Below are 20,989 nucleotides of genomic sequence, written 5' to 3'. Positions count from 1 at the left end.
ACACTCTCGCTACATGCCACTACCTCTCACTATTTCTACTGTTTGTCGGCTTCTGCTATATTTACATATTTACAAATCCACTTATCAATATATCACCTTAGAAATGATAGAGGTCCTGGTAAACGACCGTCTCGGCAAGAAGATCAACGTCAAGTGTCTCCAGTCAGACACTATCGGCGACTTGAAGAAAGTGATCTCGCTCCAGATCGGCACTCCATACGATAAACTCATCTTGAAGAAAGGCTACCAAGTCTACAAGGACCATATAACTTTGGACGACTATGAAGTTCACAATGGCTTCAACTTCGAGTTGTACTATGGTTAATTCACAATTGTATAAAACAGTTTCCATAAGTCATGTCTGAATTACATAGTTTCGATTATTCAATCTTATATTATTCATGAAATTCAATATGGTTTTTCGACCATCAAAATCAGTACAAAAAAAACCAAATATGACCACCTATACAACTCAATTATCATAACTCATGCTTATCACGAAACTAAATATTTTCACTGCCGACCCCATCTTCTACAAATTCTACTCTATTCTTTATATACAATGCTAGATTAATTATGTAATATTACAGTGGAGTCTTGCCTTACAAGAAATACTCCACATGCTGCTTCCGCGACTTCTCTCTGAAGAAACCCAGGAAGAAGTCACCATTGTTGACAGCATACTCGTCTTCGGAGTTGATACCATTGACACTCTTCCCTTTCAATGTATCTTCATCGTTCTCAGGAGATGCCTCGAAGATGTTGAAAAACTGTCCTGGCAAGACTCCCTGTCGCAAGCAGATCTTGGTGCTGTCGAATCTGTCTTCGTAGTCTTCGTAGCTCATGTCATTACTGGCGCTGTTATCGTCGTCATTCGAATTAATATCATTGAGATCATTGCCATTACTAGAAGTCGTTGTAGATGTTCTTTTGCTGTCGTAGTTGGAATGAAGAATCTCCAATACACTAGCTTTGTTACCACATCGATAGCAATAGTTAGGTGCAGACCATACCGTGAGACATTTGCCCTGCCAATAGCTCGTATAGCCTTCGTTGCAGAGTTGATGTGCCCGAATCATTTGAACAAGACTGTTTTCGTGACAGAACTTGTTGATCACATCAAGCCCAAAAAGGTATCCAGCACCTCTTGGTGAAAGTTTGAAGTCCATGATCTCGGTATCTGGATCAGACCAAACAAGATCTGCCATGATTCCATCGTGAGGAATCTCCCGGAACCGGTCAAGCGCTCGTATCTGGTCCAATTGCTGACAGCTCGGCGATAAACCTCCGTGGGCAGCAAATATCTTGCCGTCAATGGTAGCTCCTAATGGTAAGTAGTCAAACAAGTCTGTGATATACGACCACACATCGGCACTGCCGTTGTACTTGCTTAGAACTTCTGAATAGAAGCCGTAGTTCGTAGTGATGGTTCGCGATTCGTGATTGCCACGAATCAAAAAGACACGATCTGGAAATCGCAATTTGAGAGTTATGAGCAATGAAATGGTTTCCACAGAATAATAGCCTCTATCCACATAGTCACCAAGAAACAAGTAGTTTGTCGTGGGAGGGGCTCCCCCGATCTGGAAGATCTCAAGCAAGTCATGGTACTGGCCATGGATGTCGCCAACAACAGCGATGGGCAGTTGGAGAGGCATGATATTGGGAACAGACAAGAGCTGGGTCTTGAGTGTATGACAGAGCTGTTGTATGGTTTCTGGCGGAAGAATCTTGGGAGGTTTATGCTCGAGGAGCTGTTCTAGACAATAGTCGAGATCTGTAGTAGGGATTCGAAATGGAACAGTCATGGCATGCTATGAAATAAATTATGATATGGGATTGGATAAATTAATCAACGTAATCAATTGCGATAGTAAAATACTGCGATACTATCTAAATGAATACGATAATCGATATGATCTACGATCGATATCAACCTATGGCAGACAGTGATGAAGTTTGAAACAAACTTAGGTGGGAATGATGATACTATAACGAGAGGAATGATATTATACAATAATATCAACCAATCTCAGTATGATGTGATATATGAAATGATCTATGATGAATAACTATATGATTCTATGATATGCCCAAATGAATCAAGATAAATAGATACGTAGTGATATGCAATCTGTACGGCTCTATGATAATGCCATACGGAAGAACAGGAATCAATGGAATGAGAAATTAAGGATATTAAAGAGCTATTATCGCGATGCCTGTACTGAAACAATGGAAACAAGACTAATTCAAGTAATCGTGAAAAAGTTGTCAGACTTGCTATTTCAAACTATCACTACTAACAATAGCGCAACAGTTCCTATGAAAATACAAAGTGTCACAATCTTTATGTAATGAACAGATTTCCCTAAAAGCCGTCGACTCTTCTAAATTACTCCCGTGTAGTGTAGAGGGTGAGTTGCAATACTAAAAGGAAATAGAAAAACCAGAACAAATAAGGGAAAAAGAACAACAGTCACTTCAATTATTTAACCGACTCTATGCGCTCAACCTGCGTTTGATAAATGCGATCCAAAAGTAAGGAGAAGTACTGCATATGATTTTCAAAAGCGCGACTGGCGACAGAATTTTGCTGATAGGCCCATGATAGGCTCAGGATTTCTCAATAGTTAAGAACATAATGCTAGCAGCAGCAAAGTTAAGAAGCGATAAAATTAAAATCGCTAGAATTCCTTCAGTTAGTATTGCTCAGAATGATTTACTAATACAGAAGAACCATCAAAATGTTCCTATCGATTTTAGAAAATCTCATTTAGACCTATACCATATTTAAGGAAAATGGCTGCGAAAATATAGAAGGAATTTACATACTAGATAATCGACACAGCTTTGGTTTAGAGTTTCTATGCTAGAATATTCATACTCTTGGATCTATAACTTTTACTAATCAGCAAGGACCTGGGAAATACTGGCATCTATGATTGCCAAACCTTCAGCAATGACATCTTCAGGAATATTCAAAGCTGGAACGATTCTAAGGACATTCATACCGGCTGTGATCACCAACAAGCCGTTTTCACGACACTTGGCAACCACCTTGCCACTATCCAAGCTAGAGTTGAATTGTAATCCCAACAACAAACCCTTTCCCTTGACAGTGTCGATGTTTTCTGGGTACTTCTCAGCGATCTTGTTCAAACCAGCAACAAACAAATCGGACTTGTGCTGAACGTCTTCTAAGAACTTGTCGTCACTGATTGTATCAACAACATAGGAACCGATTCTCGAGCCCAATGGATTGCCACCATACGTGGTACCGTGGTCTCCGACTTGCAAAGCGTTTTCGACCTTTTCGGTGATCATGGTGGCTCCAATAGGGAAGCCGTTACCAAGAGCCTTGGCAATTGTGACGATATCTGGGTGGGCTTCCTTTGGCAAATAAGAGTGAGCCCATAACTTACCGGTTCTACCCAAGCCACATTGAATTTCATCATAGATCAATAAGACATCGTTGTCACTACACAACTTTCTCAATTGGAGCAAGAACTCCGCAGAAATAGGAGTGACTCCTCCTTCACCCTGAACAGGTTCTATTATAACAGCACAGGTTTTTTCTTTGCTGATGAGATTAGCCACGCTGTTGATATCCTCTGGAGTAGCCACCTGAACACCAGGAATCAATGGTGCAAAAGGCTGCTGATACTTAGGGTTAGGAGTCACCGACAAAGCACCCATGGATCTACCATGGAACGAGTTTTCGAAGGTGATTATCTCGGTCTTATTCGGACTAATAGTCTTACCATACTTTCTGGCGAACTTCAATGCAGCTTCATTCGCTTCAGTACCAGAGTTACACAAGAACACTCTTTGGGCATCGTGCAAACCGCCGGACTGTTTGGTCTTATCCACCAATTTGTTGGCCAACTCACCAGCTGGCAAGTTGTAGAAGAGATTAGAGCAGTGCATCAATTTTCCAGCCTGATCGTTTATAATATTGGTGATTTCTGGGTTTGAATGTCCTAGACAAGTCACGGCAATTCCGGAGTAGAAGTCTAAGTACTGTCTGTTTTCCAAGTCGTACAAATGAGAACCTTTTCCGTGGGTGATTACCAAGTTTGGACGAGCATAAGTTGTCACAGTATATGGCTTGGTCACAGTAGTAATGTACTTGCCGGTAGCCGTGTCGTCATTAGCATCTGGAATCGACTTGATAGTGGTAGATCTGATAAAAGTCGTGGAGAAAGGCTGTCTCTGAGCCAATTTAAGTGACTTCTTAAGCACTGAAGTGGAGTTTCTCAACATTTTTAGACTAGTTCAATGCTTCCCAAGAAATCGAACCAGCTGAGTTGAATAGTAAAGATAAAGTTAACTATTTATGCAAATCTCTGGGGCTGGTGAAAAATTCGAACTTTTTGAAAAAAGATTTTACATCGCGGTTGACTCATTGCGATTACCCAATTAGGATTGCTATCTTAGACAAAAAATTGCGAAATTATGTGCGCCTGAAGCTAAGCACTCAAAATGGTGAATAGTATGAATTTATTTTGAAATACTACGAGTTTATTAGACGAATGTTGCAGCACTGGATAGGATAAATTTTAAAGGGATATCTGCCATTTATTTAAAACCGCTTAAGAATAAATTGTATTTAGGCAGCTATTGGACAGACATAACTCACCTTTACTCTATTTCCGAAATTCTGAGTTACATTAGATATATATGTTTTATTTAGAATCTGTCAATATCTATAGTGATCTCTATTCGCGTGTTGCCTTCATTCAAGTTTTTGATTTCGTTGCGAATGATCCGGTCGACTTCGTATCTCAAAGTGGACTCTTCGTCTGGATCGGCACCTTTCATCACAACCTTCAAGCCAACTACGTAGAAATCGTACTTGAATTTCGTGATGTAGAACTTGTCAATAGTGTGTGACCGCTTGAAGGCATCAACGGCCATGATGCTATCCATAATATTACTTTTGAGAACATGATAGTCGTAGTCCGAGTAAGGATACGAACAGAGTAATATGCCACCCAAGGTTTTGACCAATTTCCAGCCAGTATAGACCAAGGATAGAGAAACCACTAACGTAGCAATATCATTGAGATCAAAAGCCGATTCATTGACAATCAGTTCAGGTATCAATGGAACTACAACCAAGAAGGTAGAATATATCAACGTAAGTAAATGAGTAGGGTTTCTTGTGCAGATATTGATGAACTTTTGAAATTCAGTTAAGAACTTCGAGCTTTTACTGGACAGAAATCCTTCTTCCAAAATTCCTCCCTTGCTTTTATTCGGTTCTTGGGTGGAGATAATCTCGTTTATCTTGTCATGGGCCAACACCTTGTTAGAACTTATCAAGGTTACTGCAATAGTGAAGAGAAGAACTAGCTCATACACAAACCAGTTGGCGTTGCTTCCATTCTCTCCATGGATGTGATGAGACAGGTGTTGTTCTCCTTCATGAGGCTCCGCTCCCTCAGAGATGTACATGAGAATGATGAACTCTTCGATGAAGTGGCTCACCAAGTCGAAACCTACCATGATAAGCGATGCACTCAAAGCAAAACCGACTAACACCTCCAAACGTCCCAAACCAAAAGGATAGGCTATGGAAGAGTTGTTCCACACTTCGAAATTGGACATTATATCCACAAATACAATGACCAACGATCCCAATGAGTCGTAGAAAACAAGATGTGCCAATGTGGAAAACGATGGCAAGCTGAACTTGAAGCCTACTACAAAGATGAAAAGTGCCATAACCAAATGGAAAACAGACCATGAGAGTCGGAATTTTTGTGCTGGCTTTACAGACAGAATCAGCTCTCTGAAGTTTGGAATGGGGTACAGATCAGGAACATTGAGTGCCTTGTTTGAAAGTGAGAGTGCTGGAGGTGGTTCCTGGAACAAGTTCATCGATATCGACGAGTGCTTGTACTTGTGCCCCTTTCTGTGCGCTGGCTTCACCTGGAGCGACAGACCCGAATTGTTGGAATGCAACATGAGCTCCTGGGGTTGGAAATTGAATGGCTGATACGACTTGGAAGGCGACGAGCTTCTTCTGACTGGGGATTTGGACCCGTAGGACCGAGGCATTCTTGACGGAGAAGCGTTTCTCACTGGTGAAGACGACCTATAAGGACTCGCCAGAACTGCTCCGTTTTGTCCTAATTTTTGCTGCAAAAAATCCGCATTTCGTGATCTCGGCGTATTATCTATGGAACTCTGTACCGAAACGTCGTCATCCTCGGCTATGGCGAAGTTGCTGGCATCTAGAAGAAAGAGTCCAGACTTAGGTCTGGATCGCAGCATAGTAGGTCCGTTAGAAGCTACAAGTTTGGGCGAGTTCGAAAGCGAATTCCCTGAATATTTCCGATAATGTTGGTTTACAGATAATGTCGGGCTAAATGAGCCGTTTGTACCTGCAAAAGTGGGCGTAGCTGGTGCAAAAGCCAGGTTGATCAGAGTCATATTGCCATTTTCAGTCAATGATTCCGACAGAAAGTTGGCAGAAGCCAAATGTGAGAGATCTGCTACCTGGCCGTTGCGGGAAGCACCCGAAGGGATCGGTACATTCCTTTTGCTATTATTATTGTAGTTATTACTACTGGAGATATTGGTATTTTCACTATTGGAAATATCTTTGGTGCTTTGATTATGAGAATAGGTATTCCCCAGTGACGAAACCGACAACAAGTCATCGTTGTCTTCGGAAGCGATGTCGTTGACGAAAATGTCTTGAAGTTTTGACATGGAGTGGCGTTTTGATTCTTTCGAAGAACTTTTTATGACGTTTGGTAAGGTAAGGTCTCTACTGATAATGTACGAGTTTTAGGTATGATTTTTGAAGATGTTTCCAAACCGAGGATAGTGAATGCTTCTAATATGGAACTGATGTGTTTCTAATGGGATGTCGGTTATATGTACAGCGATATGTATATAGTAGGCTGTTGGTATGTACTTGTTAAAGCTTTGTTGTAGTAGATATACTTCTATATGAATGATGCTGTTCTAAATATATTTCAATTTCAACCAAAATGGTTACATCTTTTTTCAGAAAGGTCTAAAAATTGTCGCGTTTTGAGATTATTTTTTCTGCTACACGCAATGCAGCCAGGGTGGTTTTTTGCAGCTAAATAGACCATTAGCCGCTGTTTAGATGCTAATATATTTAAAATTGTAATTATATGAGGCTCAGGCTCTTTTATCACAACACCATTGGTACTTTTCTGATAGTAATATTATGACATGGAAAATCCGCTTCTGATAAACGAACTTCTACTAAGCTTAGAAGTTTAATGTAGCTTGCACCCGAATTTTAAATTCTCTATATAGTTTATGGAGGATTTTCTTTCGTAGTATAAGAGTCAAAGAGTTGTAAGTTAATACATCCGTCGTTCAAAGATGTTGTGCTTGTTCCCTCGAGAATCTCGAAACTGCGCAACTTGAACGGTTGGCCCTTGGGTCGTTGGTGTGGGTTGGTTATAAGAGCAAACGCCCCGGAGAACGTCGAGTCGTTTGATGAAGAAATGAGAACCAAGTTGCTTTCGTTGAAGCCATGTATATCTCCTCCACTCTGAAGTTCATCCTCGGAAAGTGTAAGCGCACACTCAACACGATCTTCTGTGATATAGTCCTTAAAAGGATTCGTTTCGGTTGGCTCTGGCAAATTGAACAAACTGGAGACTTGGTCGTATGTTGAGATTGGGTTTGTTTGAAAAGATGCTGCTTCTGAACTCGGACGAGCCGAACTCAAAGGTTCTGTTATCTTGCTCGCATCTTCTACAGGTGGGGGACTCTGAGCCGTCATTCCAAACCCAGGCGAAGTTCCTTCAGATAATTCATTTTCAGTCTGTTTGCTGACTTCTTCTGTAACAGACGATTTCATTAACAAGAGCAAATCGTACAACAAGATCCTCAACTTCTCGTTTCCTTCAGCAATGAACTTTGAGTTTATCAAAAGAATCAAATTCTTAATGAATTGAAATTGCTCGCCGTCTTGAGTCACAATAAGCCTCGTCAAAGTAAGCTTGTGGATGATTAAAATCCGCAAAAAAATCGAAATTGCACTGCTGGTATCTTCAAATGTATCCTCTAAACAATTGTCGGAATTGACAATAAGCAAGAGCTTGGATAGAAACTTACTAAGAGCTTGGAAGAATGAAGAAGATGACTCAACTACATTTGAAGAAGATGACGAAAACTTCTTGAAATAATCGTTGAACACTGGTAGTAAGTTCGTATTACCAACCAGATTGGTCAACGAAAGTACACTCTTATCGTTGTCCCACTGGTCAAAATTAAACGTCGTAGAACACAAAAACTTGTCCTCCAACATACCCAAGATTGAGACTACATATTCCCACGGTAAGTATATGAATAGCTCCCCAAAGTATGAATTCATAGGCGTGAATCCAAAACTAAGGTTTTCCAAGAAACTTTCAAGTAATACCTTCAAACGTTCTTGAATCTCATTTTCCTGAAGTGGCAGCAACTCCTTGATTGTTAATACCCTCAAGAGAAGTTGGAAGATAGGAAGATTAAACTCATCCACTTCTGATGCAATTCTTTCTAAGTCTTGTAGGCTGTTAATTGGTGTAAAATTCTCATTGTTTAGTGTGCTGAGCAAGCGTATACTATCTTCTGTTGAAATTTTGGATATCAATTCATCCAGCAACAATTTGGTGTTGGCCACAATCAAGGCATTCAAGATCCTAAATATGCTACTGCCGTACTTTTCCATTAATGGACAGTCAAAAATAGAACCCTCGATTGTTTTTATACCCTTGAGAATCAATACCAAAAAAGATGAAGTTGATCTTTCCCGATACCACTGTCTCATTATCTCGAGCTGCAAAATCTGACTATTTGAGAGATACTCCCTTTCTTCATCACTTAACCCAATAACAAGATCAAACATCAAAGCCTTCAATTTGACTCTGAAAGCAGGGTCTTCAGCAATTGGTTCGAAGAATGCAAAAAGATCATTGATCCGGATAATCTCATGAACGATCAATTTCTTCAAGAACTTTGCAACTAAAAGGATCTCCATATCTGACTTTACCAATTCTAAAATATAATCCTGAACTAGTTTGTCAAATGCATTGACATCATCGCTTTTAATTAGATATTGTGAATTAATCAAGAGTTTCGCAGCAAGGCCCTCCGACTCTTCTGTGAGGTTTGACTTCAACAAATCCAATACTTTCGGTACAACATTCCGGTGCGATTTCATTTCGTTTTCTTCAAACTCCAACTTCAACGTAGCCACAACTTCACTGACTTCATTACTATCCATAGGTTGAAATGTGGACTCGAGAAGCAAGTCGAGATCATTTCTAAAATCGGCTGACGTATATCTATCTTCCATTTTCGCAATAACATTTTCCAGCGTATTGATCTTCATTGGAGAATCAAACTGTTCCTTGTTGAATATGCCACTTCTTTTCCCGCTAGAACGAGAGTCGGTATTTTTGTCTGACAGATAATTACTCTCTACAGCAGTGTCGATAAAGTTCCATACTTGGTCAAATTTGAAGTAATCAAACTCTCTTGTCTTGCAATCCTTATAATTCTGAATTATCAATTTGAATAGCTCGTAGGCAGTCGAATTTGAGCCGTAGCTATTGCCTGCAATGAATTTGACTAGTTTGAAATGCTTTATGATCAATCTGGCAATCAAGTAGAGTGATTCCAAATAGAAAATTATCATTCCTCCTTCATTCTTCAAAATGAACTTAACCAATACTTTGAAAAAAACGGTCAAATTATCGCAGATAGAGTAGAAGTTAAAAAGATTGCTGATGATCAATGGGTTTATGTGTATCAACTTTGGGGATTCTGTTATAGCTGACTTTAGTTCATTAGTAACCCAGTTAACTAGCAAGAACTTCAATCCAACATTAAGATCTTTGACATAAACAATATGCGACTCGAACTGGTCATCAAAGGTGTTGTTGACAATTCTGTCTATGAGCTCTCTTTTCAAGATCTCCTGTCCCATCTCAAACTTTTCTTTGAAGTTGAACCCAGTGGAAGTCCATTTCTTGAGAATGCTGTCACATTGCCTATTGTTAATTACTGGCAAGTTCTGAAGAATAGAAAGATGCGTCTTGACAAGCAGGTTCGAATTGTCATTAAGGATATTGTCTTCGGCATCTGGAGCAACATAAAATATACCTGAAGCAATCAATTTTCTTAAGTAAGATGCAATGGTAAGAACTTTAAGTTGATAAAGCTCATTGATCAAAACATAAAGGTCATAATTCACTACCTTCGAGGAGTTGGTGTCGGCAATATTATAGATTATGTCCAATATTTCACTCTCAAATTCTGCCTTCAACTGACTAGAACTCCGAGTTGGGCCAAGAGTTTGCAATACCTTTCTTTTGAGGAAATTACAAATAATGAGAATGTCTTCACTGGATTCTCTGGAGTTGCGATGTCTGGTAATACACCAATAAAGTACAACCTTTAGATTTGTCCTCCATTTAGGACAACCTTTTATTGCAGTAGATGTCAAAGCCGAGGAAGAAGTAACTGGTTTCAAGAAGTTGGCAAGCTCATCGTTCAATTTTAACGAATCCAATTGACTTATAATCTTCAAGATATCATCTGAACTTCGGTTTATAAATGTGGCTTCATTGTCAAAAATATCAATTTTGGTGGCAGTCGATTCGGCAGCTGATACGAAGGATTGGTTCCATATTGAGGACCCTCTTCTTCCAGCAGAATTAGGAGTTGCTCTGTCTGTTATAGAAGGTTGTACGTTTCTCATGTTCAAGATCAAACTTTCATTTCTGTACTTGATCAAATCGAACTGTTTCAGTATTTCATCAAGTTCGCCTTCTGTCTTGGTCACATTCTTGTTGAGCAAAATGGTGAAGAGAACTCCATTGATAAGCATCCAGTAGTTCGGTATTATAAAGACATTGGTATTAAACTTGAAGAGGTAGGTTATAGTGTCCCCAATCATGTCGAGAATCTTTTGACGCAAGGGCTCTGGAATGGACGCCTTGTGATTTTGAACATGCGACTGTTTGAATGAATAGGCATTGATCTTCAGAATGAAGAGATAGTTCAAGAGCAATGTCTCGCTTAATTCCTTGCAGATATAATCAAACTTGAGGATATCGTTCCAGAAGATTTTGATAAGGGTTAATGCAAATAGTCTCTGACCATAGTTTAAGTCTAGGTCTTCAATCCAAGACTCTTGGATAAGGTCGTCAGTTTCTGATCTTGTCAGGGATAGCAATTCTGATACATGAAGCGGATCCAAAGGAAGTCCCTCCTTTAGAAATTTGATTATGAGAGCTAAGAAGAAACTCTTGTCAAGCAAGAACTCTACATACAATGCCTGGATATACGTTAGCAAGTAGGTCATTTTGTTCATATAATACTGCTTCCGCTCAATCGTATTGAAGTTCAGCAGTTCTTTGGAAAATTTGTAGATGTAGTCGGCTACCTGCTGAGTCCATTCTTGAAGCCAATGGATCTCGAACTTTTCAGGTGTGTTTATGTCAAGAGACTGCGGAATAGGACTGTTGAGAGACATTCGTGACTGGTGTTTTCTTCTTAAAGCAACTAGTTCCCCAAATAGCACACACTTAGTGAACCACAAGGCTCTGTTTATTGGAACAGATTTGTTGCAAACGGCATCAATAAGAATCTTGTTTCTGATACCGTGGGGGATTTTCTCTGCGATCTTCAGCAAAGCCAAATCAGGATTGGCAAGATCTTTCAACCAAGATTCCTTCTTAGAGGCTGTTAATGTTACTCTTGGTGGGATCTTGAAATTGTTGGACTCGTATTTGATTTTGTTGATGATTTCGTTCCTGGTCTTGTATGCATTGGCCAAATGCTGGGAAAGTTCTTTGAGGACCTCATTACAGTTTTCTGTGGACGAAAAAACCGTTGCTTGGATCAAATTCCGAGCCGAGTAATACTCATTAGCTACAACGGGAGTCTCAAAATATCCCTTGTTTAGATAGGCTGCATTGTTCAACTTTTGGTGCTCTTGTTCCTTCTTGTCGTTGGGCAAGGCTGTATGATCCTTCCAGGGCTTATAATCTGGATACGTGACTTCGTTGCCACTCAAAACGCCCGAACCGGCAGTGTGTTGGGATCGCAGATTGTCTCCATTAAGGTCAACCCCATTGTCTAGGTCGTTAAGTGGATACAAACCGATATCGGGCTTTTCCATCAGAAATTTGAGCTTGAGAAGCTCATCCTGAGTGGAATTGCCAAACTGAGCCCGATTGCTTGACGAAAGCAAACTGTTGCGACTTCGGGCTTTGGACATGTCTGGCGAATGTATCAAGCTTGTTCTAAAAGATCCTAAAAGTGAAGATATCGAATTGATTTGGGTATTGTAAAGAAATTGAGAGCCATGGAGCTAGTCTGTTGGCTTAAGATTCTGGAGAACGTACTTGGTACCGCATCACGTGATAATATCGATATCTCAAAAACCATCAAGCAGCTCTCATATATTTTGTCGTGGTGTGCATATTTAGATTCATCAAATATGCCTTTATAGGCGCTCTTTTCTAAGCGCCCATAAATTACCCGCTGATGATCTACGCATAGTTAAGATCACCCAAGCAAGCAACAAAACTTCGTAGATTGCTAATGATCCGTCGAATCGTCTACAAGACAAATGATATAGCATTAGAAAGGCATACAATTGTTCCAGTTCATTTTTTCTTTCCTTCTTAACAAAAAGATATTTTTTCCGCTAAAATTTTCAAGTCCACAAAGGTCAGAATAGCGGTTTGATGCGCGATTGCGAATGCAGATTGCTAAGCCAGGTTGCAACTCTTCGAAGACAGAATAAGCACTTTGGTTGTGTCGGCTTCTTTTCAAACCAGGATTTTGAATTTGGGATTGCAGTAGAACCATTACTTTGCGGTTACGATTCCTTGCTGCATAGCTAAGTCTTTTCTGTTGATAAAGCTAAAATTTTTTGTTGACCATGATTTATTTTTCTCACACTTGGCGCTAATAGATTTCCATATTTAGAATACACCTAATGCTGCACAAGATATGAACACAAGATGTGAACTCTCTCTGAAGCTTGCGTTTACCTAATGACATTAAAGATGCAGAACGGTGGAGACTGTTTGCAGTTTATTTCTACCCCATATTTACCTATAAATAGAAACAATGGACTTTCATGTAAGGTCATATGCAATGTATAGTCCAAAAAGGGTTCGGAGCGTGGTGGTCATAACTTGGCAATCTTAGTTCATCTTGTCGGCCTTCCTCAGAGCTGCTTGTTCAGCCGCGGATATGAAATATTTGTCACTCAAGCTATTGGAACATTTACTTAGATAGATACTCTGTTCCTCGGACTTCTCTTGCTGGAAATGGTCTCTCATCTTCCGAACATCTCCTTTCAATACTGCCCGTAGATGATCCAACATTCCTCTAACAAATATCACGTCATTGTACCGATCTGCTTGTGATAAAGTAATTGTCATTAAGTCATGTCCCAACTCCTCAAACCTTGATTTTACGAAATTCCACGAATCAATCGAATTGGGTATGAGTACACTCTTTCCATCCTTGCAGAAGTCGTTTTTTCTGGGATCCCACAATTCTGGAGTAATACTGAAGTCTAGAAGCGAACTGACGTAGTCAAACCTGAAACGACCATTTTTATGTTTAGGTTTTGAAAGCATTACTATATGTGGGCGGTATCCAACTTTGAGACATCCAGTCTTACGATTGGTTGATCGGGCTAAGCCTAACCAGAACTTCCTATTCAACTCCTTGGGCACGATAGCTGGCGGGACTTCTATCAAATTGGATCCTCCTCTTAAACTGCCCATCTTACTTTTTGTGGCTGCGTTTATTTCATCGGATAGTGATTTATCCGTGAGTTCGCAGTTCCCAGTGTCAAGAGAACATCTCAAAATCGCAAGAGGGCTGAACTGGTAAATTAGGAAGATATCTTTAGGATTGTCAGTGTCAAAGAAGGGAGCCCAATTCTTTTCTGTGTTTCTCAATTTGAAGCTATTGGATTTCAACATAATGTCAGAATGAGCATTCTGGAAAGGTCTATATACAAAGACTCGTCTCTTAATACCCTCATGCTTTGAATTATATACAATAACAGGTTCCTGCTCCATTTGTCTAGTAGTTTCATTCTGAAAGGTACGAAGCAAAATTCGTGGGTCTTCAATTCCCAAATTTTTCAGAGAACTAACGACGGTATTCTTGATAGGTAAGATGCAAGGATATGTTATATCAGAATTGTCGAATTTATACCCTTCGATTTCATTCCAATTCTTATCGAAGATTTGAATATACACCAACAGCATATTAGGTTTATCTGCTCTACTAAAATTAGAGTATACAATTCTATTAGTGTAGTAATGAACTTGGAACTTGTCTAGCCACACTGATCCCCCACAGAATTTGTACCATTTCTTTTCCAATATGTATTCCTCAGTCTCATCTTCTTTATCCTGGAAACAATTTTTAAGAGTGTCATCCTTTCCCAGTCTAAGCAATTCAAGCACGGAATCTCTTACTCTTTTAACGTCATTAGAATTACCTATGCGAAGTGGCGAACTGGACCTAACACTGGAATTATCTTCAAAGTAGGAATCCTTGCATTCAAGAGTTTTGTAGTCAAGATCGGGCAGGTTCTCTATGATTGAATATCCAGACAATTGCACCTGTGAATACTTCTGCTCAAGCATAAGCTTGCTGAACGGAGAACTCTGTGCTTTCTTTTTTTGAGAAATGAAAGTTGTTAATACCGTAATAGTAAACATGGCTACCATAATTAGCATGGTTCTTCTACTGACAGCCTTAAGATTTTGCTGCAAGTTCTTAGCTTTTAGGGCAACATATACTAGTCCCAAGCCAATTGCTGGGAGGAGCATCAACTCCGATTGTACATAGTGTTTTACAGTAATTGGTTCCCATTCCGACATGGTCTTTTGCTTGAGGATTAGCTACCAAGATTAGGGAAGAACATTGCTTGCTTTGCTAATTAAATAGCTACTTCTTTCTTTCCTCCTTCTCTCCTCCTTCTCTCCTCATTTTCCTATAAAGTAGATTTAGAATTGAACAAGAAGCATGTAACAATGGTTGACAAATCGAACTGCAGCTGACCCCAGAAGAATCAAAACCTGAATCCCTTCTTAAAGTTCTTGGCAGAGATTTCAATCTGTAAATGTTCTAAATATATACTTGCCCAATTTTCTACCTAGAATTCTAGTGGAAAACTAATTCAGCAAGTATACTTAAAAAATAACATATTTCGTAAAAAGAGTGTTGTCGTGCATTCAAAATTAGGGATATTATAGAAAACCACAGGACTATTACAAATCTTTCTTTCTTATACTGTTGGGCGCCTGAACTCAAATTAAGCCTCTTTCGATTAGTCTAGCATATAGGGCTTTTTATGTGATCTGCAAGTTTAGTCCTCTAGAAGAAGAGACAAGAACATAGATTTCTAGAAGATCCCACTCCTGGATGAGCTCTGTTCCCAAATGTCCACAGTCACTACTAGAAGCACACTTTTTGTCAAAACGTGGCCCAAAAAGTGAGATTCCGTCTCTCCTAATAGACGAGTGGACGAGTGCGTCAAAAAGTACCACGCCTTTTCGTATTTTGAAGGCTGATATTTTTTACAATAATATTTTTGTCACAATTGGGAGGCACGAACCGAATAGGAAATGCAGAAGTTGAATATGTTCATGTAATAAAATAAATTTCCATACGGGAATTCTATTGGTTCATGTCCACCTCATGTGATGCAAATCTTAGTTATGTTTAACAATTAATTTTAGTGGTCGCCAACCGCGCAAGCGAGGATATGGTTTAGAAGATAGAAAAAAAAAAATAAAACACCTAGACAACCCAGCCAGACCGACAATTCAAGGTTATTTTGTCAAGTATTTGTATAATTTTTTACATCGATAGTTTTCATTAGGAACATTTTCCTACCATGCTTCAATATTCTAAAATATGAACATATTTTGTAGATATTTGAAAGTTCTGTAGGTATTTTTTGGAAAATAGACACCATAAAATCGACCTTACAGGTTTCCCAAAAGAATTTTCCTATTTAGATGCTTTCAGCACACGTCCAAGGGAGATGCCATACTCCTGTCGTAAGACATTAAAAGTGTGTAAATGCCTCCAGAATTTGTCTTTCAAATTCATTTTGTTTTTGATATGTTTCTCTTATCAGATAACTAGAATCCGAAGACTTGGCGCATTCTTTTACTATTGACATTTAATTGTAATTCTTGCTTATTGCCTTCTGGTAAGTTCAACTATGCTTCGTCGAAACCTCATTCCAATAGCTGTAGCTATTGCTCTAGTTTTTAGTTATGTCGTCTTCTTCATTAGTGAACATGGCATTCCCAATAGCACTTCTCTACAACCCTGGAAGAAACAGAGCAACGACAACATTATGGGGTTTCCCAATTCTACCGATCCAGTATTGGGCAGCACTATTTCGTTGGTTCCTCCTTCTAAGTCTCACTATTTTTGGTACCAAGTTTTTGATGTCTTCGACAATAACCGATTCGTCCCAAACAAAGATTGGAAAAGTTTTCTTAAGGTCATTATTTTAAAGAGACCCACACAATGGGGCAGGCATGACAAAAAGGGATTATTGGAGCACCAAGATCTTCCGCTTGAACACAAGGAGCAGTTGACAAAATTGCACGCAAACGTGTTGAGCCAACTTCCAGAAAATTTGGGAGCTGGAACCTATGTTCCTGGAACCAAAGGAATTGTCTTTGTTGGGGGTGGTATGTTTCTGTATTTGGCATATTTGGCCATAGTACAATTGAGAGACAACGGATCTGAGTTGCCTGTTGAAGTTGCCCTTCCAACATTGGAAGACTACAAAAATGAATACGAGTTCTGTGAAAAGAATTTATTAGCTGTTGGTGCAAAATGCGTCGTCATAGAAGACAAGTTTGGCACTGCAGTCTCCAGAAAATGGAAATTTTCTGGTTATCAATACAAGGTAGCAGCTATTTTAAGTTCCACATTTGAAAAGGTATTTCTCTTTGATGCAGATGTTATGACCCTCGCTAACCCTGATTATTTGTTCGAATCAGATGTATTCAAAGACCATGGCTTGCTCTTGTGGCCAGATTTTTGGTTCCGCCCACATTCTCCAGATTTCTACGAAGTGGCTAAACTCCAAGTTAATGAAAAACTTCGGGTTAGATACAAACAATTTCCTCTCATGCATTCAGTTGAAGTTGACGAAAATGATAAGATCAACTTCCATGATAAAGAAGGTGCTATTTCAGATTATTCTACAGAGTCGGGTGAATTGATTGTAGACAAAAAGTCGCATGGAAAGATGATGTTAATGACCTTATACTACAATTTGCTTGGACCTGATATCTACTTTGATTTCTTCAGTCTTGGGTCTTCAGGAACAGGAGACAAGGATACATTTTCCATAGCTGCAACTGTTACCAATTCTTCGTACTATCAGTTAAAATCACTCCCCTACCAGATGAGATTCATCAACGACAAGCAGGAATCGAAGAAGATTGCCCATTTGTTGAAAGAACCTGTACAAGATTATAAGTTGTTTAGAAGTGAAATGGAAAGACTTCTGGAAATTGATAGCAAGGGAGAATACTCAATGGAGGAACAGATTGAAATGCTTGCAGAAACTGAGAAAAAATATTTTTCTCATGAAAGCGAAATACCCAATTTTTGCATTCATTGTAATTTTTACAAATTTAACCCGTTCACGAAAGATGGACATGTCCAAGATAAACACGAGAGGTTGTTGTACAGAGAATACAATAATTTAACGTACACAATTGAAGATGAAGAGATAGACTTCGAGTTGAAAAGATGGTCCATTGTCAAGCAAGCTTTATGCGACGATAAGATACAGTTCTATGCTATTCACGACAAAGACGTAGATAATGCTTGTCACTACGTCCAATCGACTATTGATTGGTTAAACAATGAAGGCGCCATTAAACCTATTTGATATATATTATTTAAGTAAACAATTTGAATAGAGCAAGTTCTACTCATAAAGAAATGAACATCAAGGAGAAATTATAAAGAATTTCTATTTGTATAAGGATATACAATATTTAGATAAATTATCAACGAGAGCAGAATCGTTTTATTTATATTTTTCAGCGTTAATATGTAGCTTTCCTGGTAATAACAAATGGCCAAAGCGAAGTAGCAAATATAAAATTATATACCAATTTAGAAATCTTGTGTAAAACTATTGAAGGCAATTTTTTATTTTATTATTTTACATTTCTTTTACAAATTGGCGTTATTTTTAGGATATAAATGAATTAAAGTCAAACATATTTACTACTTAGTATATTTATATTCCCATACCGAATGGTTGGAGGAAGCCTAAAGCTCAAAGTATTCTATTAATAATCCTAATTCTTAGATAATACCCTTAAGAATATGTATATGAGACTTTAGAAATACGTTTGGGAGAAAAGCACTGACAACCAATTTTTTAAGAAATGGCATGAATTACGTCTAAAGTCCAATCTATTTACTACAGAGTATATAAATCTTCCTGCAATCTATACCGAAGGGAGGCAGAAATCTAAGACAAAACCTCCGGATGATATTACCTAAAAGTATAGGTGATATACACCACGTGCTGTTTATCACGTTTTTGGATTGGTGTATATGCAGGAAATTGAATTATACAAAAATTGAATATTGAAGAAAATGTAATGAAATTTGGGCGTGTGGCGTAGTTGGTAGCGCGTTTGCCTTGCAAGCAAAAGGTCACTGGTTCGATTCCTGTCTCGTCCATATATTTTAATTTTTTTTAATGTTCGTTAATTCCAAGGTCTTTCTGTTCCGAGAGTCCAAAAAATAATGATTCGGTTCCTTTGTTTAGCTGCCAGAAGCACGGTATCAAAAGTCCGAGCTATCGATAGGAGATTAGGAATAACGAACTGGAAGATTATTTTGCTGTCCACTCGAGAAAGGAGTGTTCCTGAAGTCCGATGTAGAAGCAAGATGAAATATTAAATGTTGCAGTAGCAAACAATACGAAGAAGGAAGTGGAGACACCATTCATGAACGTATTCATGAATGTATTTGTGTTGGACAGACCTGCCATTGTTCTCATTACTATGTAACTGCGACCCAACAGGATTTCAACAATGAATATGGGAATAGTATTGTCTTTCGAACTCCTTTGAACCGGGATCAGATATTTGATCAATCGGACTTGACATCAGTTACCCCACCGAGAAGCAAGCTTCGTAGAGTTAATACTGCACTGGAAATCTGCAACGTTGATTTGCGAAACTCAGTAACAGCTGATCCATACTGTGGGAGAAGTTCGGACTTTCAAACAATTGAGTCCGGAGTTAGGCACTTCCGAATCTGGTAAACTAGTATGTACATTTTCTATTGACTATGGACACATGAGGATGTCCCTTCGAGCCTTTGGTTTTAAGCGCAAGGCAGCTGGTACCTCGATCTAGCAAGCGAATCTGAAATGGAACCGTTGGCTATTGTGGTCTGTAAGAGTTCGGAGTTCTGAGGTATATTTCTCGAGGCCGTTAAAGAAAGAGGTGGACTACATTTACACTTTTGCTCCAGATTGCCCAGATAGCCCGCTCTGGAAAGGGTGCTACATCGGTTAGCACGACAATGGATACCGGCTTCTCTAGCTTCGGTGCATCTAGTTACATCCAGTTATGTGCGCTTAGTTCAGGAGTAAAAGGCGGCCCTATATTGACTCCGAAGGGAAAAGAAACAACTCTCCGGTTGTCAAAATGGCTCTAATTTTCGGCGCCTTTTCCTGTTTACTTGAAACGAAACGAGAGCCGGCAAAAATGTTGGGCAAACTTTAACTGGCCCTGATTGGCTTCCACTAGCTAGGAAAAAATGAACGAGGGATATTTTTAGTGTGGGAGGCGCAAAATATTATTCTTCGTTACAAGCTTCTTCAAGTGAGCTTCTTCTACTGGAAGCCCGGCAGAAACGAGAACCTCATGACGGATGACTTCATAGTGACGGGCTTCTCTGTTTCGTTGTCACAATCATGTTTTATCTTACTGAAATTACGTCTTGGCTTCTGTCATGATAACTTTACGATTAGGTCACTTGAAAAAAAGGTGTTTGGCCAGCTACCCCAGAAATCAGGTGAAAAAATAATACTTAAAAAATCGTCTCTAATAAAAAAGTCCCACGCACTTAACTCCGCAGTGCATAGCGCCAGGAAAATAAACAGCGTGATCTTGGACCCGATCTTGTTTAAGGAAGCTCCCCGACTCCTATTTCAGGTTTTAGGTTAGCCTAGGCAAAGAGGTCTACGTAAAAGTCCACCATGTGACACCAGCAGGGCAAAACCAAAAAAAAATTGTAGAAAATGGCCATTTATTATTTGCCAACTCCACAAATCCGCATACAAGGACCAGAAGACTATACAGCTATACATTAATAGATTTTATCCCTACAGAGACAGAATATTGCACACTAAATCAGGACACAAGCTCAGCTCAGTTAACACTTGTAATCGATTATCTGAGAATATATATACGGACCGGACTGCTTCCCGTTGTAAAAACACTCCAGCAAACAGCGAGTTTTATTCTTTATAGATTCGATACCTCTTCTATTTTCGATTTCTATTTCTTTTTCCTGGTGTATATTTCCGACAGGCCCCTCATTTCCACCGTAGTCTAGTCTGTTCTTTCAGGCCAAGTATCAAGTAAAAGTGGAAGTCTAGTCTCGGGATCTGCCCCAGTTTCCCGCGTCGGTATCCGAACCACCACTTAATTTATTGCATAGCATCCAGAAGCTGCCCCAAAACTTGATTGCATTGATTTATTCCTCAGCTCCACAGCAGCCCTGTTTCCCATAGCTTCCACTGCTATTTGACATTGGTATAGCATCCCAGCTGTTCTACATTTTTTCCTCCGCTTTCCCAGGTGCTATAGTGCTAGAGAAATTCGATAGCTACTTTAGACTCCATAGGTCATTCCAGCTCCTGTACCATGGAAGTTGGCTATAT

At 39.3% G+C, this 20,989-nt stretch overlaps 6 protein-coding genes across 6 annotated transcripts; 1 reads left to right on the top strand and 5 right to left on the bottom strand. All coding sequences in view use genetic code 12, as the record gives it.

The window, feature by feature from the left end:
- Window positions 1-96: 96 nt before the first annotated feature.
- PPG1 (serine/threonine protein phosphatase type 2A) lies at window positions 97-1,808 on the bottom strand (the record flags this gene model as incomplete). Its single annotated transcript, XM_001387274.1, has 2 exons — window positions 97-832; window positions 908-1,808. The coding sequence occupies 2 exons, from the start codon at window positions 1,806-1,808 to the stop codon at window positions 603-605; spliced, it is 1,131 nt and encodes a 376-aa protein (XP_001387311.2). The 3' UTR covers window positions 97-602.
- Window positions 1,809-2,907: 1,099 nt separating this feature from the next.
- On the bottom strand, window positions 2,908-4,266 carry ARG8 (acetylornithine aminotransferase; the record flags this gene model as incomplete). Its single annotated transcript, XM_001387273.1, has 1 exon — window positions 2,908-4,266. The coding sequence occupies one exon, from the start codon at window positions 4,264-4,266 to the stop codon at window positions 2,908-2,910; it is 1,359 nt and encodes a 452-aa protein (XP_001387310.1).
- Window positions 4,267-4,657: 391 nt separating this feature from the next.
- ZRG17 (zinc-regulated protein) lies at window positions 4,658-6,941 on the bottom strand. The gene is made up of 2 exons (XM_001387272.1): window positions 6,658-6,941; window positions 4,658-6,507 (listed from the first exon to the last, which is right to left on the bottom strand). Exons 1-2 carry the CDS (start codon window positions 6,721-6,723, stop codon window positions 4,693-4,695), a joined length of 1,881 nt encoding a protein of 626 aa, XP_001387309.2. The 5' UTR covers window positions 6,724-6,941; the 3' UTR covers window positions 4,658-4,692.
- A 329-nt stretch (window positions 6,942-7,270) lies between these two features.
- Window positions 7,271-12,313, bottom strand: SRB8 (subunit of activation mediator subcomplex of RNA polymerase II holoenzyme). The gene has a single exon (XM_001387271.1). The coding sequence runs from the start codon at window positions 12,269-12,271 to the stop codon at window positions 7,307-7,309; it is 4,965 nt and encodes a 1,654-aa protein (XP_001387308.2). The 5' UTR covers window positions 12,272-12,313; the 3' UTR covers window positions 7,271-7,306.
- Window positions 12,314-13,262: 949 nt separating this feature from the next.
- On the bottom strand, window positions 13,263-15,716 carry RHD1 (phosphoenolpyruvate-dependent sugar phosphotransferase; the record flags this gene model as incomplete). The annotated part of the gene is made up of 4 exons (XM_001387270.1): window positions 13,263-14,701; window positions 14,826-14,864; window positions 15,451-15,500; window positions 15,646-15,716. Coding segments are annotated over 4 exons (1,599 nt in total), but the record flags the coding sequence as incomplete, so codon positions are not given.
- Window positions 15,717-16,462: 746 nt separating this feature from the next.
- MNN24 (Golgi alpha-1,2- mannosyltransferase) lies at window positions 16,463-17,932 on the top strand (the record flags this gene model as incomplete). The annotated part of the gene is made up of 1 exon (XM_001387678.1): window positions 16,463-17,932. A coding segment is annotated over one exon (1,470 nt), but the record flags the coding sequence as incomplete, so codon positions are not given.
- Between the last annotated feature and the right edge of the window lie 3,057 nt (window positions 17,933-20,989).

The sequence above is a fragment of the Scheffersomyces stipitis genome, chromosome 1 (assembly GCF_000209165.1).
Source record: "Scheffersomyces stipitis CBS 6054 chromosome 1, whole genome shotgun sequence".
NCBI classification, from domain to species: domain Eukaryota; kingdom Fungi; phylum Ascomycota; class Pichiomycetes; order Serinales; family Debaryomycetaceae; genus Scheffersomyces; species Scheffersomyces stipitis.
Note: the sequence above shows the minus strand (reverse complement) of the source record. Positions and strands in the feature narration are given on the sequence as shown.